This window comes from Neoarius graeffei, chromosome 20 (genome assembly GCF_027579695.1).
Source record: "Neoarius graeffei isolate fNeoGra1 chromosome 20, fNeoGra1.pri, whole genome shotgun sequence".
Lineage (NCBI taxonomy): Eukaryota > Metazoa > Chordata > Actinopteri > Siluriformes > Ariidae > Neoarius > Neoarius graeffei.
The window spans coordinates 6396784-6417585 of record NC_083588.1 but is presented as its reverse complement, the minus strand read 5'-3'; the positions used below and the strand labels follow the sequence as shown (position 1 = coordinate 6417585).

The 20802-nt window shown below is 41.1% G+C and overlaps 1 protein-coding gene across 1 annotated transcript in view; it reads right to left on the bottom strand.

The window, feature by feature from the left end:
- Positions 1-3148: 3148 nt before the first annotated feature.
- The window catches only part of cdhr2 (cadherin related family member 2), a 39450-nt gene continuing 21796 nt past the window's right edge, over positions 3149-20802 (bottom strand). Inside the window, exons 21-32 of the mRNA XM_060902709.1 lie at positions 20567-20638; positions 20140-20189; positions 19614-19777; positions 19085-19178; positions 14918-15006; positions 14730-14804; positions 14397-14541; positions 14148-14269; positions 13046-13159; positions 11503-11586; positions 6109-6172; positions 3149-3295 (exon numbers count right to left, since the gene is read on the bottom strand). Coding sequence (XP_060758692.1) covers positions 3149-3295; positions 6109-6172; positions 11503-11586; positions 13046-13159; positions 14148-14269; positions 14397-14541; positions 14730-14804; positions 14918-15006; positions 19085-19178; positions 19614-19777; positions 20140-20189; positions 20567-20638 — 1220 coding nt within the window. The remainder of the gene's footprint in view (positions 3296-6108; positions 6173-11502; positions 11587-13045; positions 13160-14147; positions 14270-14396; positions 14542-14729; positions 14805-14917; positions 15007-19084; positions 19179-19613; positions 19778-20139; positions 20190-20566; positions 20639-20802) is intronic.

The following is a 20802-nucleotide window of genomic DNA, read 5'->3' as shown; positions in this document are numbered from 1 at the left end:
CTTTCCTCTTTAGCCTGGAGGACGTGGTGTCCATGATTTCTCAAAAGAATTTCTACTTTTGATTCGTCAGACCTCGGGACAATTTTACACTTCGCCTCAGTCCATCATAAAAAAGCTCAGGCCCAGAGAAGGTGGCGGTGTTTCTGTATATTGTTTATATCTAGTTTTAACTTGCATTTGTGGATGCAGGAATTAACTGTTTTCACAGACGATGGTTTTCTGAAGTGTTCCTGAGCCCATACAGTGATTTCCACTCCAGACACGTGTCTGCTTTTAATGCAGTGTCTCCTGAGGGCCTGAAGATCACAGGCATCCAATGTCAGTTTTCAGTCTTGTCTCTTGCGTACAGAGATTTCTCCAGATTCTCTGAATCTTTTAATGATATTGTGTACCATAGATGATGTGATCCCCAAATTCTTTGCAATTTTATGTTGAGGAACGTTATTCTTAAACTGTTGTACTGTTTGCCCACGCAGTCTTTCACAGAGCGGTGAACCCCTTACCATCTTTACTTCTGAGAGACTCCGCCTCTCTGGGATGCTCTTTTTATACCCAATCATGTTACTGACCTGTTGCTAATTAACCTAATTCGGGGGTTCGCATTACACAACGTTTTCAGTCTTTTGTTGCTCCAGACAGACGATGAATCCTTTAACCATGTTATGAGTGTTGTTGTGGCATAGTTTGCCCACCAGAGGGCTCACTGCAACTCCACTGTTGGCAACATGCATCACAACAATCAGCTGACCCAAGCAGCTGACTCAAACAGATGAAAGCATTCAGTTATTTAACAAAGTCAAATTATATTTTTTGTTTTAAATGAAATTATTTTTGTACAGTTTCTATAGAAATAAAAAAAAGTATCCTCAAGTATCCTATCCATTATTAACATTATATTATTATAACACTGCATATTTGTGTGACGAAGATGGTTGAACCAGTTTTTTTTTTCAAATGAACAAGACTTTGTCTTGAAAATCCATAACGAATAAATGTGCATTTTCCAGGTGAAAAGAATTAGGCTTAAAGTAATTCTATTGTGTACACTGCTCAAAATGACCCAATATCCCTGACATTGATCATTTGGTTCTCACAGCAGATCCCAAAGTGTTTAATTCCTCTTATACCACAGCAAATTTGCCAAGAATTACAATTTTTAATTGGCTAAAGAATGACACCATACATTCAACCATCTATAGTTTATGTTTTGGAACGTCTATGAAAGAGTGTTGTAGTCGATTTACTAAACCTCGAGTACAGTCTCGAGTCCCCAGCGTTCAAGTCCACGTCATGAAAGAAAATTTCGAGTCGAGTCCGAGAACAAGACTCCAGTCGCACCATTTGACAGTGGCTGTTGCTGCCTTTACGTGAAAGCGTCTCTGCTGCTGTGTTGGACTAACGTTCCTGCTCGACTGCCCCATTTTAGTTTAATAGGCAACAGATTAAAAAGCTTGTTCATCGCTCAGCAAGCCCCGCCCACTATCAACAGGGCAAATAACATGAGAGAGGGTTAACACTAGCTAGTTCATCGGTCAGCAAGCAAGCCCCGCCATCGACAGAGCAATGAACATAGCGAGTCACTTCCTTCTCTAGGTGGAGTCTTGCCAAATGACAATTGAAGTTCAAGGTTGTCCCCGTCGTCTCCTCGATAGTTCTTCTACATATGGAACACACAGCAGGGCATTTTTTCCCACTGCACGAGAAGTCTGTGTTAGCAAAACAGGCAATCCTGGGGTGTTCTCTCCAGGCATTTTAGCGCCACTAACGTTAGTTTGTTCCTGAACATGACGTATGAACAGGTGGATGTGCATTCTCTTGCACAAAATTAGTATAAAAATTCATTTTGATATAAATATCTTATGCCAAATTATGGCATATTACAAAAAATAAAGAAAACATCCGAGTCCTCGTCTCCAATTTATGAGTCTGAGTCCAAGTCATCAGTGCTCAAGTCCAAGTCAAGTCACGAGTTCTTAAAATTAGGGCACAAGTCGGACTCGAGTTGTATAAGCCTGCTATGAAACAAGTTCCTCTTATCTCTTACGTTATAGCAGCGATAAACAGTCTTTCCCTGTCATAACCAGCCTCTCTTTTATTCCTCTCTCGAGGTTACACAAAAACAATCTTTGTCATGTTTCCGAGCAACCAGAAAAACAATCTCCTCCAGCCTGAAGACTTTCACAGGGTGGAAAACATTTACAAAACGTTGACATCAGAGACTCCTTCCATAAATGTTTAACAAATGCGTCCTTATACAAAAATCGAGCCACCGTCAGTCAACAATTATAAATTTTACTTTGTGAAATAACACATTTTTAAAATCTGGTTATTATTCGACTTGGATTATTGTATTACATGTATCGTACAAGTCCCTGTGAATGAGCAATTACGATAGAAATGAATTTGAACAAGCACAAAAATATAAGCCTGTGATTTGCAGCTGCACTATTATCAGAGCTGCAGTTGTAGAAAATTAATCAACACCTTTGTTTGACCAATCTTTTATTTGAGATTTGAGAATTCAGCAGTGCTCTAGTATAAATAGTTATTTCCAGTGAGGATTATGATAACTTTGCAGGTTACATCAGAAAATGTAAGAGGAAAAAAAAATACATCAATTCAAAACATACATGAAATGTAGCCAAGTAAAATTATAACTGTACAATATAATAAAGTGGTTTACATTGCAGATATAAAGTCCAGGGTGATCATTTCTCTCCCTCTTCTCTTCTGCACATAAAACAGAGTGATATTGTAGATTTTTATTCCAAGATTTTTCAAACATCATCGATTTTATTTATTTTCAATCCAGTTTCTCACAAGTCAAAAGTTCAGATCATGTTCGTATGTCACAATGAGAGTGCGCACCCAATCGGGCTGTTCGATTTAAAAACAAACTGTATGATATTAACATAATTTATGATTTTACTGTTGTGACATTTGCTGAAAATTGCTTTGAGAAAGCAAGAGAAAATCTTTCATCTTAAATTATTAATCTCATCTTCTCAGATATTAAAAAAAAAAGGAGGATGTTGAGCCACAGGAGCTGACTGTGCACTGTGACATGACAGAGCAAGGTGTATGGTTTCATGGCTCAGGATGGAGAAGTGATGTTACCAGGTTCAGCTCAGAGCTGAGTGACGGTGTGTTACAGGTCTGTGGTGTTGAGGGACGGGTTGGCGAAGGTAAGGCTGGGATTTTCTGAGTGTTTCTTCTTCCCTCTTTGGGCCAATGCTGCACTCAGCGGCTCGATGGACAAAGAGTCGTAGTCATCTTCATCTTCTTCCGTGATGACCTAGCAAAGAGAAAACACATTCATGAATAGATTGTTTTTTTACACACACATACACAGATGCTCTGATGGATGGATGGACAGATAGATACAGTAGATGGATGAATGGAAAAATGATAACTAGCTCACTATGATGGATGGATGGCTGACTGGAGGGAAAAAATGGATAACAAGCAAACCATGATGGATGGATGGATAGATGCTAGGTATCTATTTTTCCATCCATCCATCCATCCATCCATCCATCCAGCCAGCCAGCCAGCCAGCCAGCCAGGCATCCATCCATCATATCGAGCTAGTTATGCATTTTTTCCATCCATCTATGCGCCCATCCATCCATCCAGCCAGCCATCATTGCTCGCTAGTTATCCATTTTTCCAAACATCATTCCAACCAGCCAGCCAGTTATCCATCATAGCTTGCTACTTATCCATTTTCCATCCATCCACCCACCCATCCATCCATCTCTCCATCCCTCCAGCCAGCCAGCCAGACATCCATCATAGCAAGCTCATTGTACAGCCAGCCAGCCAGCCATCATATCTAGTGAGTTATACGTTTTTTCCATCCATCCATCTGTCCAGCCAGCCAGCCATCACTGCTAGCTAGTTATCCATTTTTCCATACATCGTTCCAATCAGTCAGCCATCCAGACAGCCATCATATCTATGTACTTATCTACTTTTCCATCCATCCACCTATCCACCCATCCATCCATCTCTCCATTCAGCCATCCATCCATCATAGCTCACTAGTTATCCATTTTCCACCCACCCATCCATCCATCATAGCTCACTAGTTATCCATTTTTCCATCCATTCAGCCAGCCAGCCATCATAGCTTGCTGGTTATCCATTTTTCCATCCATCCACCTATCCATTCATCCATCCATCATAGCTCACTAGTTATCCATTTTTCCATCCATCCATCCATCCATCCATCCATCCATCCATCATTGCTCACTAGTTATCCATTTTCCACCCATCCATCCAGCCATCCATCCATCATAGTTCACGAGTTATCCATTTTTCCATCCATTCAGCCAGTCAGCCATGATCGCTCACTGGTTATCCATTTGTCCAAACAGCCATCCATCCATCCATCCATCCATCCATCCATCCATCATTATCTACAACCCCAATTCCAAAAAAGTTGGGACAAAGTACAAATTGTAAATAAAAACGGAATGCAATAATTTATAAATCTCAAAAACTGATATTGTATTCACAATAGAACATAGACAACATATCAAATGTCGAAAGTGAGGCATTTTGAAATTTCATGCCAAATATTGGCTCATTTGAAATTTCATGACAGCAACACATCTCAAAAAAGTTGGGACGGGGCAATAAGAGGCTGGAAAAGTTAAAGGTACAAAAAAGGAACAGCTGGAGGACCAAATTGCAACTCATTAGGTCAACTGGCAATAGGTTATTAACATGACTGGGTATAAAAAGAGCATCTTGGAGTGGCAGCGGCTCTCAGAAGTAAAGATGGGAAGAGGATCACCAATCCCCCTAATTCTGCACCGACAAATAGTGGAGCAATATCAGAAAGGAGTTCGACAGTGTAAAATTGCAAAGGGTTTGAAGATATCATCATCTACAGTGCATAATATCATCAAAAGATTCAGAGAATCTGGAAGAATCTGTGCGTAAGGGTCAAGGCCGGAAAACCATACTGGGTGCCCGTGATCTTCGGGCCCTTAGACGCCACCGCATCACATACAGGCATGCTTCTGTATTGGAAATCACAAAATGGGTTCAGGAATATTTCCAGAGAACATTATCTGTGAACACAATTCACTGTGCCATCCGCTGTTGCCAGCTAAAACTCTATAGTTCAAAGAAGAAGCCGTATCTAAACATGATCCAGAAGCGCAGACGTCTTTTCTGGGCCAAGGCTCATTTAAAATGGACTGTGGCAAAGTGGAAAACTGTTCTGTGGTCAGACGAATCAAAATTTGAAGTTCTTTATGGAAATCAGGGACGCCGTGTCATTCGGACTAAAGAGGAGAAGGACGACCCAAGTTGTTATCAGCGCTCAGTTCAGAAGCCTGCATCTCTGATGGTATGGGGTTGCATTAGTGCGTGTGGCATGGGCAGCTTACACATGTGGAAAGACACCATCAATGCTGAAAGGTATATCCAGGTTCTAGAGCAACATATGCTCCCGTCCAGACAACGTCTCTTTCAGGGAAGACCTTGCATTTTCCAACATGTCAATGCCAAACCACATACTGCATCAATTACAGCATCATGGCTGCGTAGAAGAAGGGTCCGGGTACTGAACTGGCCAGCCTGCAGTCCAGATCTTTCACCCATAGAAAACATTTGGCGCATCATAAAACGGAAGATATGACAAAAAAGACCTAAGACAGTTGAGCAACTAGAATCCTACATTAGACAAGAATGGGTTAACATTCCTATCCCTAAACTTGAGCAACTTGTCTCCTCAGTCCCCAGACGTTTACAGACTGTTGTAAAGAGAAAAGGGGATGTCTCACAGTGGTAAACATGGCCTTGTCCCAACTTTTTTGAGATGTGGTGTTGTCATGAAATTTAAAATCACCTAATTTCTCTCTTTAAATGATACATTTTCTCAGTTTAAACATTTGATATGTCATCTATGTTCTATTCTGAATAAAATATGGAATTTTGAAACTTCCACATCATTGCGTTCCATTTTTATTTACAATTTGTACTTTGTCCCAACTTTTTTGGAATCGGGGTTGTACATGCCCTTTGCACATTTTCTACACATGCTTTGTGAGTGAGTAAAATGTTTGTGCATTCTATTTATTTGTTTTTTCTTACCGACATTCCCATCATGTCCTTTTCAGTCATATTCATGTCCATGTTGTCATCTAGAGAACTGATGCTACAAACACAGAGCACATACACACGATCACAATCACACAACAGATTATTGTTCATTTATTCCTGATGGACATCCCGGCTACAGTGGGATTTGTGCTGTGCACGCATAGATAGATACTAGATAGATAGAAAGCAAAACGTCAGTGGTTTTTGATTGTACGACTCAAAAGAGAAAATTACGTCGGTAAGTTAGCTGTCTTTTAGTGTTTGACCGTTCTTCTGTGAGTGAACTTGCACAATAATTAATGATAATTAATTGTGTTCAAAAGACGAGGGAGGACCGTGCTTCCAAGCAACGTCCTGCGAAGACTGCTTGTCAGACAGCAATTAGCACATTTGGATAGCCGAGCTAGGTAGCGCCACAACCAGAGCCCGTTGGTAGCACCATCAACCATGTAGGCAGCGCGTCACGTAGGTTAGAGAGGGGTGGTTTTGATGTATGAGCTATCAAGCTAACGTTAGCCTTTATGGCATTATGACATTACCAACGAGTCTAATGTTTAATTTAGGCAAGGTGAAATACATACACAAACAACATGATAAACATTTTCGATAATTAAACTTGCCGCCATGTTTTTTTCTAGTCAAAGTCAAAACGAGATCGCTCCAGGAATTGTGGGATATGTAGGATAGAGCAGAAATCATGCATCGTATGAAGTTGTTCTAATAATTTCCAAGTAATGTCTATCAAACTGCAACTGAAATATTATTGTCAAGTAAAACTAAATGAAACCAAAGCAATCCAATTGGAGGTGGACAAATAATAATACATTTTACATTTACATTTTTGCATTTAGCAGATGCTTTAATCCAAAGTGACTTACATTTGTCAACTATAAATTGGACCATTCTCCCCTAGAGCAACTTAGGGTCAAGTGCCTTGCCCAAGGAGACAACGGTGGCAGCTGGGATTTGAACCCACAATTTCCAGACTACAAGCATATTAGTCAGGCTCCTTAACCACTACGCTCGACTTGGAATTTAAACAGTTGAACTGGTTGACTGAAAGTGGTGTAGTCTATCTTTCTCAAAGATTACATATCTGTTTCTGGGAGTATCTGGCTAACTTTAGCCCACAGCGGACATCGTAGCCTAGAAATCTAAATGCAGCAGTAGGCCTACATTCCCCTTTTGCTAAATGTTCATGCAGTAATGTGATTGATGTATTTTGGTGTTTCCTTTACCTGTCAGGCAAAACGAAAAGAAAGATTACACACTACTTCAGCCAGTGTAGTAATAGTAAACAGACATGCAACGAAGACAGAAGGGACAGTGATGAGGGTGAGCAGGATAAGTTAGACAGCAACAGGATCTCTTCTGGAAATGGATCCCAAGGTACCACACATTGGCACTGCCATCATTGTATGTGTGTAGTTATGCCATGCGTTATGTTATGATGCTCAATGTAGCTGATGTACCTGTGTCAAAATCACTCAAACTTATCATGGTGATAATTTCAGCTGTTGTGTTTCAGACATTGACTCAGTAACAATCCACACAGGGCTCTTCGCAAGGTAAGCAGTATGCCTACCACCATTGTTGACTTTTTGTATTATAATTGTGGTTAAATTGGATGTAACATTGCTAGGATATGATGCTTTATGATACAAACCTGACATCAAGTGCAACTATTATTCTAATGTTATGTTGTGTGGTTAAACTGACAGATATCAACAGATTAGACCTGCGCCAACAGCCAGGACCAACCCTGGGTTGAGTGGGCCTCCTGCAGGTATTTGTGCAGTTTATACATAAATGCATGGGCGCCGCCGGGGGGGAAAGAAATGGTGGCTTCTGGTAGAAGCACGGTGCGTTAAATCTGTGTGCTGATCAGTGCAACGCTACTTGCTGCTGTGTCGCGGTGCAGCAGCAGCCAGCCAGCCAGCAGTGGAATGCGTACAGTCTATGATCACTAAATATGAAGCGTGGCTGTCAAAAACGTAAAGAAAGGCAGCTGAAAGCTGAGAGGGACCAGAGAGGCAGGCAACTGGTCACTCAGTTTTTCCCAAAGAAAGGTAGCTATCGCTCACGTGTGTTCAAAATATTAGCAAATGATAAATGAACAGTATGAACGTGGTTGGATTAGCCTATCAAGAGAACACTTTTACAGTTTGTACAGTGACATTTTTTTCCATTTTAATAACTGAATTGACTTGTGTGATAAACAAGATGAAATATTATGTTATGCTGGTGCTAATAACTAGTGCTAATAACCAGTTTCATAACTAATGGGGTGCCCTAAATATGCACAGATTCAGCCTCAGGGGGACCTCCGCCCTACCAAACCACTGAACCCCCCTTTGGAGAAGGAGGTAAGCAGCAAATTGCACCAGCATTAGTCACGGACCAGTTTTCATCTAGTCCCTGGTAGGTTAATACATAAAATGTAATAACAAAGTCACAAACTCAAGGTCCATGGGCTATCAAAAGTCAAATAATGACAATAGTGCAATTGTGACGAGGGTGGGCAAAGTTGGGGGGCCCAAAATTCTAATCTTTCATGGGGCCCAAAATTTCTGGCGGCGCCCCTGCATAAATGTATATGGAAATGTTTGGTGACATGGTTCAGATGGCTTATGGTGCATTTTTCTCATTTTAGACATTTGAGATCAAGAGCAGATCCACCTGTCCAACCCCATCTCCAAGACTTTCCAAGGACAGCTTTTGGTAGTAGGCAAAGACATTTCAGTGCTTCGTGGTATGGCCTACACACATGGATCGAATATTCACAGTGCCAGGACGCCATTTATTGTTACACCTGTAGGCACTTTAGCCTTCCGAACATGGACGCTACTTTCACACACACAGGATACAAAAACTGGAAAAAAGCCATGTGTAAGGATAGTGGCTTTGCCACTCATTCTAAGTCTGAGGTGCACATTAATGCCATGTTGGCTTGGCAAAATCACAAAGACAATGATGCAGAGGAAACTCTGATAAACAGATTGTCACACAGCGCCCAAGATTTAGCACAGGAAAATCGCCATTATATTAAATGTATTGCTGAAGTGTTACTCTTAACCGCCACTCAGAATATTTCACAAAGAGGACATAGCGAGAGTGAGGACAGTGACAACAAAGGGAACTTTCTGGCCATTCTAGAGCTTCTTGCAAACCATGACTCCATTGTTGAAAAGAAATTGAATAATCGTGTTTGCAATGGCAAATACATGTCACCTCAAATCCAGAATGAAGTGTTGGATCTATTAGCGGAAATGGTGCGCTCCACCATCATAAAGGAAGTGAAGGACAGTCAGGTCTTTGCCCTTTTGGCAGACGAGACTAAAGACATTTCAAAGAAAGAGCAGATGTCAATTGTACTAAGGTACTATTATAATGGGGAGGTGAAAGAAAGCTTTTTGCATTTTGAAGCTTTCGAACAGCTTGATGCTGCCGAATTGATCAAAAGGTTGGTCAGTATACTTGAGCGATATGGCCTGGAATACAGAGAAAATTTAGTTGGGCAGGCATATGATGGCGCATCAGTCATGCGGGGGAAAAACAGTGGTGTTCAGGAGTTAGCGAATAAAGCCTTCTATGTTCATTGTAATGCCCATTGTTTAAACTTGGTGCTTGTGGACATGGTTAAAATTATCTCTGAGGTTGAAAATTTATTATTATTATTTATTATTATACAACTTCATGTCAGGGTCATATGTTCACCCAAAGTGGCTCAATATGCAGAGACGATTGGATGAAGGGACGCCACCAAAGGAACTGCAAAAATTGAGTGACACATGCTGGGCCTGTCGACAGAGAGCATGCCAAACTATTCTTGATAGGCTCCCGGCCATCATCTGTGTTCTTGAAGAGTTAGATGCCAACGAAAGTGGTGACCGATCTGTTGAAGCACGAAGCTTGTTGGCCTTGTTAGATTTGCAGTTTGTTGTGCTTCTGATCATACTTGCTAAGCTTTTTGAGGCGAAATGTCTGACGGAGGCACTCCAGTGCCAAAACTTTGATCTACCGTAGGTGTGGCTGTAGATTTGGTTGAGGCGGTGGTATATAATCTTCGCAACTCCCGAAATGAAGAGTACTTTGAGGGGTTATGGAGAACTGTGATTGTTACGGCACAATAGTGCAACATTGACATTGAACCCGTGAAAAGAAGAACACTGCTTAGTCAAAGACTGGATCATGCGCATGTGATGTCCACTCTCAGTGGGCGTTCTGAAAAAAACAAGGACACTTTCAGAACTGGGATTTTTTAACGAACAATAGATGTCATGCTGAATGAGATCGAGCGGAGGTTTTCAAAGCCAAGTTGTACTGTTATGCGAGGTACTGAAGCCTTAAACCCCAAGAGTAATCACTTCTCTGATGAGGAAGCGCTGCTTCCATTTGCTGCACTTTATGATTGGAATACAGAAGATTTGAAACATGAACTACATCAGTTTAAGCGCATACTGGACAGAAAGATCCAAGCAGGCATCGAAAAGCCTTCAAGCATACTTTTACCACCCACAGTTTACTATGACTGAGAATCTTCGCAGACAAGCATACTTGATGTGACGAAAATACTTGAGCCAAATCGTGAAGTTTTCCATGAACTATTCAGGTTGTATAAAATCGCAGTCACCATCCCTGTGAGCACAGCTTCATGTGAAAGAAGTTTCTCTACACTGAAACTCATTAAAACATACTTGAGGTCAACGATGGGTGACAGTCAATTGAATAACTTAAGCTTGTCCAGGACATCGCAGAATTTTGCTGCCAGAAGGGGAGAAGAGGAAGAGCTCTGTTTGGGGTGAGGCAATAAAAACGTGGCAGAATGAGCAATTCTGAGAGCTCCGAAAGGACTGAATTGACCTCACAGGAATTACAATAATAATAATTTAAAAAGGCGGCACGGTGGTGTAGTGGTTAGCGCTGTCGCCTCACAGCAAGAAGGTCCTGGGTTCGAGCCCCGGGGCCGGCGAGGGCCTTTCTGTGCGGAGTTTGCATGTTCTCCCCGTGTCCGCGTGGGTTTCCTCCGGGTGCTCCGGTTTCCCCCACAGTCCAAAGACATGCAGGTTAGGTTAACTGGTGACTCTAAATTGACCGTAGGTGTGAATGTGAGTGTGAATGGTTGTCTGTGTCTATGTGTCAGCCCTGTGATGACCTGACGACTTGTCCAGGGTGTACCCCGCCTTTCGCCCATAGTCAGCTGGGATAGGCTCCAGCTTGCCTGCGACCCTGTAGAAGGATAAAGCGGCTAGAGATAATGAATGAATGAATAATTAAAAAAAAAACACCCACCACACAAATTGACACAAGAATCGCTCAAGTTTTCCTTTCATTGGTTTAACTGAAAATGAAAATCGAGAAAGCGTGGTGTATGGTGATAGTTACCTGTCTCTGTCTGCACTTGATGCCTCCTCATCAAAGCCCAGGTCTGTGGAAGTATCAATGTTCAGGTTGAGGACTGGGTTAGCCCTGCAGAACAAACCCCAGCACAAAAAACACACTTAGCACACAGTCTCATCATTTATTATTGGGGAAGAATCAAAGCACTCAAGTGCGAAGCTAACGAAAACTAACCTGACTAGTGTCACCGGTAAACAAAATGTCGATTGTTACGCTGCTAAATTTTCACAGTTTTGGTAACTGCGAAAGAAATTACAGAGAATATAATGATGTAAATCATCTGAAGGCAAAGATATTTCAATCTCGCTGTGCCAAGCTCGTTTGTAGTTCGCTAGATAGCGAAGAGTTAGCTAGCAGGCAGTTGCTCATGAGCAATCTGTCATATCTCATATTGCAAATTGGTTTACATGTTCATCGGTTCAATAAATCACTTGAAAAATGCAAACAAGTCAATACTTGTTACAAAAATCCCACAGTGGCAAACACGAGCTAGTTTATTCACAGCATGCTAGTTTACTAACTAGCACAGATAGTGCAAATTAGGCTATTTGAGATGACAGGAGAAAATTGAAGCGTTTCGAAATGATATGTGAATGTATATTTTCATAAAATTTGGCTATTTTTTTTTAAACAAGGCTAAAGCTCAACACATGGTCTGTGATTCTTGTCCAGTACAAGAGATTACATACATTATTCAGAAAAAGTCAAGGTCTTTCCCGTGCTAGGATCTGGTCTTTCCAGGCAGTCTCCTGTCCCAGTACGAACCAGGCGCACTGGGCGGTGCCGATCTCCGCTGCTATAGCCCTCGGCCTCTCGCCTGTTATACAGCTAGGGTTACAGTGGAAGGCTGGTCCTCTGGTAACTGCGAGCATTTGACTCCCCACTTGCATCTGTATTGCAGCGTACCTTGCCAGACGGTACCATTTTTATGATGGCCTTTGGAATGACCCAACCGTGACTAGAACTCACGATCTCCCGATCGAGAGGCAGACACGCGAACTACCGGTACTTGGCCAGCTCATGGGACACAGCTTTCTTTGTCATGGTTTAAAATGTTAAATTATCTGTCAGGGGTATAATACTTAAATAGCTGGGTAGATCTGGATCTCGATTTTTTTCCTTCATCGAAAAATGTCACTTTTAATCATTGGAAGAGCCTTACAACCTTAGTTCAGTTCAATCTGGCAAAATCCTGCGTATGTATGTGTGTGTGTGTGTGTGTGTGTGTGTGTGTGTGTGTGTGTGTACTTGCTTCAGATTGAGGACCAGAAACTATTTTTTTACCAACAGAGTGAGGACATTTTGGCTGGTCCTCACTTCTTCAAAGGGCTGTTTGAGGGTTAAAACTTAGTTTCAGGGTTCAGGTTCAAATTAGGTTTAGATTGAGGTTTGGGTTCAGGTCAGGGGAGAGTTTAGGCATTTAGTTATGATGGTTAAGGTGAGGGTAAGGGGCAAGAGAATGCATTCTGTCAACGAGCGTTCCTACAAAGACAGAAGTCGAATAATATACAGTGTGTGTGTGTCTCACCCGTCTCTGGTGTACTTGTTGGTTCCAGGAACAACAGGCCCATCCTTCTGGTACTCAGTCGTTGCCATGGCTGCCGTGTTCATGGCCTTGGCTGCCTTCAGCTTTGTCTTGTACCTAGAAAAGTGAAACGCAAATTAAACAAATTTTAAATGTAAATTCAATATCACATGAAGCATTACCAGTATAATTCCAGCGCAGAACATTACTGAGCAATGGATTATATCACAAGGTCTCATTGGCATAATAAAAATGATGTAAGGCAAACTCTCTCTCTCTCTCTCTCTCTCTCTCTCTCTCTCACACACACACACACACACACACACACACACACGCAAACAACTAAAAGCAGCTCAACAGCTGCATTCGGGATTTCTAAATGTAATGCTGTCCTGGAATCAGGCCATGTTTCCTCTGAATAACAAACATGTTAACGAGAAAACCTATCACCTTTTAATCGTTCAAACCAAAAACAAAACACTAAATCTCCAGTTCTGTCATCAGGTCTTTTGTTATTTTGTAATTTGTCCTTTGATTGGAAAATGTGTGATCAGTCTATCTACTTTGAGTTTCTCCTCTGAAGACATGATGGGCAAAAAAAGGGTGCGAGAGTAAATAATCTACCTCATTTACGACCGAATTTAACATGTGCTTTCTCAAACTGCTCATGACGTGGGACCAAAAAAAAATGAACGCAAATGGTGATCAAACCTCGGTTCACTGTCAATGAATCCACAGTCTGGGCAAGAAAGAAATCAGCCCCAGTCTCAGTATATATTTCTCCATTATAATTCCATCTATTAAAGTCATTCATTTCTAAACATTTGCTCACAGCAAAAAAATAAAAATATACGAAAACCTTTCTACTGAAAGACAGGAAGGGGTATCATTTATACCAGCTGCCCTTGATGCGTTACATTTACTGCATCTGTATCCAGAGTGACTTACAATTATCTTATTTAAACTTCTGAACATGAGGCTGGCACACTCAACAATGGTTATTCGTTAGTGTTGGGACTTGAACTCACAACCTTCCAATGAGTACTCCAACATCAATCACTGCACTGATGCAAGGTAATTTTCCCATGAATATCTGAAGTCTTACTTTTTCCTGATGCACACCATTGATGTTGTGGTGACAACCAGGACGATCACCAGGCCTGCCACGAGTCCCACCATGACGAAGAACAACGTGTTGTCTTTTTTTAGCGGCTCTTTGCTTGCCGTCTGCAAAAACCATTCACAAGAGTCAACAAACCCTAATCTAGTTCCCGAATAAGCAAAGATTAAGACGCTGTTGGAGTTTGTATTCCACATCAAATATAAAAAAGGCACAGATTTTCCTGTTCCTTACAATGCCAGTGAGACCGTACTGCTGCAAGATGACACCGTACTCTTCATACACGGCCTGCGAGTTCAGGATCCTTCCCACTTCTTCTGAGTTGAGGGCTGACCCATTCAGGAACACAAAGTACGCCTCGAGAAGGGTCATCGCGTTCCTGGGAAAGAAACCGACAACGATCGGTATCATGCAATGGAATCATGGTGTCTTGAATTTGCTTCCTGCAACATGAGTTGCATTTTGTTCCAATAAATGTCACTTGAAATGGATTAAAAAGTAGAAAAAGTTTATTATACATCAGTATGACGCGTGCAGTTATGATATCATTGCACATATCAACGTTACCTCAGTGTGGTCTTGCTTGTGCCAAGGGATACTTTCACGACATGCACCATTGCACCTGTAGCTTCCGCCAATGTCCTGAAAAAAAAATTCCACACCAGCAGCATTTTACCTCTTTTGCTAACATTTGAAGTGATAGATAATGAGCTAAAGCGTGTATCCTAAACAGACGCTGACTTTGCAACACTCACCCTCTGATGGATGGCAGGTTTTCGTTGACCTCGCTGACTGACGAGTCAAATCGGAGGCTAACCTTAAAAGACTGGTCCACCGTGATGAGCTGCAAAAAAAACCATATTCTGTTAGTTCATTTGAACATGGATGAAAACTTTCCTGCTGTATTTTATAGTGGTGCTTGAAAGTTTGTGAACACTTTAGAATTTTCTATCTTTCTGCATAAATATGACCCAAAACATCATCAGATTTTCACACAAGTCCTAAAAGTAGATAAAGAGAACCCAGTTAAACAAATGAGACAAAAATATTATACTGTACTTGGCCATTTATTTCTTGAGGAAAATGATCCAAGATTACATATCTGTGAGTGGCAAAAGTATGTGAACCTTTGCTTTCAGTATCTGGTGTGACCCCCTTGTGCAGCAATAACTGCAGCTAAACGTTTGCGGTAACTGTTGATCAGTCCTGCACACCAGCTTGGAGGAATTTTAGCCCGTTCCTCCAGACAGAACAGCTTCAACTCTGGGACGTTGGTGGGTTTCCTCACATGAACTGCTCGCTTCAGGTCCTTCCACAACATTTCGATTGGATTTAGGTCGGAACTTTGACTTGGCCTTTCCAAAACATTAACTTTATTTTTCCTTAACTGTTCTTTGGTAGAACAACTTATGTGCTTAGGGTCGTTGTCTTGCTGCATGACCCACCTTATCTTGAGATTCACTTCATGGACAGATTAATTAATTGTTCCATCAATGATGGCAAGCCGTCCTGGCCCAGATGCAGCAAAACAGGCCCAAACCATGATACTACCACCACCGTGTTTCACAGATGGGATAAGGTTCTTATGCTGGAATGCAGTGTTTTCCTTTCTCCAAACATAACGCTTCTCATTTAAACCAAAAAGTTCTATTTTGGTCTCATCCATCCACAAAACATTTTTCCAATAGCTTCCTGGCTTGTCCATGTGATCTTTAGCAAACTGCAGACGAGCAGCAATGTTCATTTTGGAGTGCAGTGGCTTTCTCCTTGCAACTTTGCCATGCACACCATTATTGTTCAGTGTTCTCCTGATGGTGGACTCATAAACATTAACATTAGCCAATGTGAGAGAGGCCTTCAGTTACTTAGAAGTTACCCTGGGGTCCTTTGTGACCTCGTCAACTATTACACGCCTTGCTCTCGGAGTGATCTTTGTTGGTCAACCACTCCTGGGGAGGGTAACGATGGTCTTGAATTTCTTCCATTTGTACACAGTTTGTCTGACTGTGGATTGGTGGAGTCCAAACTCTTTAGAGATGGTTTTGTAACTTTTTTCCAGCCTGATGAGCTTTTTCTGAGGTCCTTAGAAATCTCTTTTGTTTGTGCTGTGATAAACTTCCACAAATGTGTTGTGAAGATCAGACTTTGATAGATCCCTGTTCTTTAAATAAAACAGGGTGCCCACTCACACCTGATTGTCATCCCATTGACTGAAAACACCTGACTCTAATTTCACCTTCAAATTAACTGCTCACCCTAGAGGTTCACATACTTTTGCCACTCACAGATATGTAATATTGTATCATTTTCCTCAATAAATAAATGATCAAGTATAATATTTTTGTCCCATTTGTTTAACTGGGTTCTCTTTATCTACTTTTAAGACTTGTGTGAAAATCTGATGATGTTTTAGGTCATATTTATGCAGGAATATAGAAAATTCTAAAGGGTTCACAAACTTTCAAGCACCACTATATCCAGAGTGTGAAAGTGCTCTTCTTTGTTTTGATGATGACGTGACCGTGCAGGAACATCGCAGACATTTTGCTACGTCGCATTCCGTATGTGAGGAAATCATACTTAGCTGGCAAGATTGAAGACATATTTATGGAGACTGACTGATTTTACCACCGTGTTTGTTCAACAGCAAGACGGCAGACGTCAACGAACTGAGAAAGAAGACTAAATATAAACATTTTTGGTGAAAGTTAAAGTAAGAAGAATCTTTTATTTGTCACATGTACACAAGCACAGTAAAATTCCTCCTCTGCATTTAACCGATCTGAAGCAGTGAATGCACACAAGTGAGCAATGAGCACACGCACCAGGCTTGTAGTACTCGAATCAAGGACTCGGACTCGAGTCCAACTCATGCCCTAATTTTAAGGACTCGTGACTTGATTTGGACTTGAGCACTGATGACTCGGACTTGGACTCGGACTTGTGCATTAACTGTATTCGGACTCGTACACTGGAGATGAGGACTTTTTCTTTATTTTTTTGTAACATGCCATCATAATTTGGCATAAGATATTTATATTTATATCAACATTAATTTTTATACTAATTTCGTGCAAGAGAATGCACATTCACCTGTTCATACGTCATGTTCAGGAACAAACTCACGTTAATGGCGCTAAAATGCCTGGAGAGAACGCCGCTAGGATTGTCCGCTTTGCTTAGACAGACTTCTCGTGCAGTGGGAAAAAATGCACTGCTGTGTGTTCCGGATGTCAAAGAACTATCGAGGAGACGACAGGGACAACCTCGAACTTCAATCGTCATTTGGTATGACTCGCTATGTTCATTGCTCTGTTGATAGCGGGGCCTGCTTGCTGACTGATGAACTAGCTTGTGTTAACCCTCTCTCATGTGATTTGCGCTGTTGATAGTGGGCGGGGCTTGCTGAGCGATGAACAAGCTTTTTATCTGGAGCCTATTAACTAAAACGGGGCAGTTGAGCAGTAACATTCGTCCAACACAGTAGCAGATACGCTTTCACATAAAGGCAGCGACAGCCCTCGTAAAATGGTGTGGTTAGTGTCTTGTTCACTGACTCGACTTGAAATTTTCTTTAATGACTTGGACTTGATTCAGACTTCAAGACTGGGGACTCAAGACTGGACTTGGACTGAAGTTTTAGTGACTCGACGACAACACGAATGTGTCTATATAATCAAAAGAAAAAAAAAATCACACATTGGCTTGAAGATATGAAGTTTATCTTCTCGTGTTGAAAAACTCATTTTTCGTCCGAAATGCATCACGGATCTGAGTGACATATTTAAATAATATTGGCTGGCTTTTTTTCATGGTATATCAGATATATTCCATTCTGCTAGCATGATATTGAATGAGTCGAAGACGAGAAGCTGAATGGAATATATCTGATATACCACGAGAAAAGCTAGCCAATATTATTATTATTATTATACATCCACACTCTCTTCCAGTTTTTCGATGTCCGTTGAAATATTTTTCTCTTGTAAACAGAGGGGAACCATCAGGGCCTTCTAGGCCTTCAGAGAAGGCCCAAACATATCAGCATTTCAAATGTTATATTTAATTTCTTTCATGATTTCATTATAATTATTCTCTTCTAATTCGACCTCATTTTCTATCGAATTTGCTTCAGAAATGAAAGGGTTACCGTCCTGAAAACATTAAAATCGAGTTATCCAATGAGATTTTTTTGTTTGTTGTCTCTAGGCTGAGAAACGTTTAGATCTGGCTCACTCACTGGTTTGGACTTCAAGGCCATGGCAGTGTATGTTTATGTAGGAAGTCACAGATGAATTAACCAATCAGATTTTGATTTATAGTGGGAAGGACCAAAAATTCATCGCCCTTGAACTTCTCAAACTTCGATCGTCATTTGGTAAGACTCCACCCTGAGAAGGAAGTGACATACTATGTTCATTGCTCTGTTGATAGCGGGGCTTGCTGACCGATGAACTAGCTACCCTCTCATGTTACTTGCCCTGTTGATAGTGGGCGGGGCTTGTGTCTGACTTGACTCCGATCAGTCGTGGACTTGACTCGGACTCGACTCGAAATTTTCTTTCATGACTTGGACTTGAACACTGGGACTCGAGACTGGACTCGGACTCGAGGTTCAGTGACTCGACTCCAGCACTGACACACACATACCCAGAACAGTGGGCAGATATGCTACAGTGCTTGGGGGTTCGATGCCTTGTTCAAGGGCATTTCAGCCATGATACAGAGGGAGGGGAAAGTGCTGTTCGTTCGTTCAACTGCCTTCACATTTTTCTTGCCGGTTCTGGGAATCAAACCAGCAACCCTTTGGGCCCAAGGCTGCTTCTCGAACCTTCAGGCCATGCCTGCCCCCAGTGTAGTCTATTATGAGCAGAAAAATGCAACCCATTTTTACAAGGTTAAATTGGTGTCATGTCACTTACCTCAAGTGTCTCATTCGTACTGAGAATGCCGTTGTTTGCCGCCACAGTCACTAAGTACTTCCCCTGTTTTTCAGCTTGCAGGATATTGTTGGGTCTGAGAAACAGAACATCATCATGAAGAGCTTTGTTTGTTTCAATATTCAGGTTGGAACCAGGCAAATCTTGAAAGCTAGTTTGTCGTTTGATTTTCCTTCTCATGCTATAATCGGAAATGAATCAACGGCAGGATGGTGTGACGAGGCCTGACATGAATCAGAGGTCATGTTACCACCCGGAATAAGTCCACATCCCACCACAACAATTTCCCAATGATTACGATGTTTATGCATGAAAGAATGACGTGTTGTAGTCTTCGGTTACGTTTCAAGTTGTGGAAGCGATTGAGTTCCTGTGCAAGCTGTTACGATAGAAGTGTTTTGATTTTATGATGTTATGAAACCTGTGATTTGTCTTGATAACAGCAGAGTTGCTGTTCGAGAAAACTCGACACCTCCTGACCAATCAGAATCGAGAATTCGTCTCGTCTTACTTGATAATTCCTCTGTAGTTGCCCTCAGTATCCGGCTGCTCAGTTTCGGCGTAGAAAATTAGGTCTGTCGCCTCTGGCTTGTCATTCACGTTGGTGCCGACAAACTCCACAAAGATGACCTGAAACTCGATCTGCCTATTTTCTCCCGTGTCTCTGTCCGTAGCCTTTTGAGAGACAATGACATGAAGACCAAAAGTCAGACAGATATGCACATAAGCACCTTGGTGGTTTCTGTTCCAAGCCATTACAGAACCTTCTGGTCATTTCTCCAATCATTCGACATGTCGCAAATCCAAGAGGTCTATTTTGAGTTACTGTTTCTTGCAAGAATGTCAGCAATTTAAGAAATTTTCCATACACGAGCCAAGATTACATGTAATCGACACTGGAAATTGGAACGTCGAGGTAAATCGATCACATATTACTTTTTTAATGGCGCACAATAAATCCCAAATGAATCGATGTCCAAAAATAGAATGCAAAATTTCACTTAAATATAAATTAAAAATGCATAAAAAGTACTCACAGAAACCCGGGCCACACTCTTGTCTGGCTCGATGTTCTCAGAAATCAGGACTGCAAGGCGGAAGTTTCAGATTAATCCATCGTATTTTTTCACACTTTTGCATCTCTTTATTAATTTATTGATTGGTTTTTATCGCATTTTTCAAGTATATTGTAGTTGTATAACGCAAGATGGAAACAGAAATGTCGGATTTATTCGTAATCATGACTAATAATTCTTGTAACCTTCAAACATGGAGCAAAAAAATAAATTCGATCGATAAATGGATAATCATTTTAAATTTTAAAAATTCAGGCATTTAAAAACAGGACATGAGTTACTGAAGGATGTTGAACATTTCCACAAACTAGAAATACAAATGTTTGACAATTAGTTCAGACAAATTCAAAAAAATAAACTGATTTTTAAATATTTTTTGAAGATTCACCAAAAAATTCCTGGACTGGGATGAACTCCGGTGCATTGTCATTCATGTCGATGATGTCGATCGTGACGACACCTGAAAGAGACGATCATATCTGTCAAAAACGAAAATGAATTTGCTTGATGTACTTGTGTGATGGTAAAGCAAAGGAAAAAAACATTACGTTGCTGAAATGATTCTGAAATTTAAGATGAAAATAATGTCTGGAAGAACATGTACATAATTATAACAATAATAAC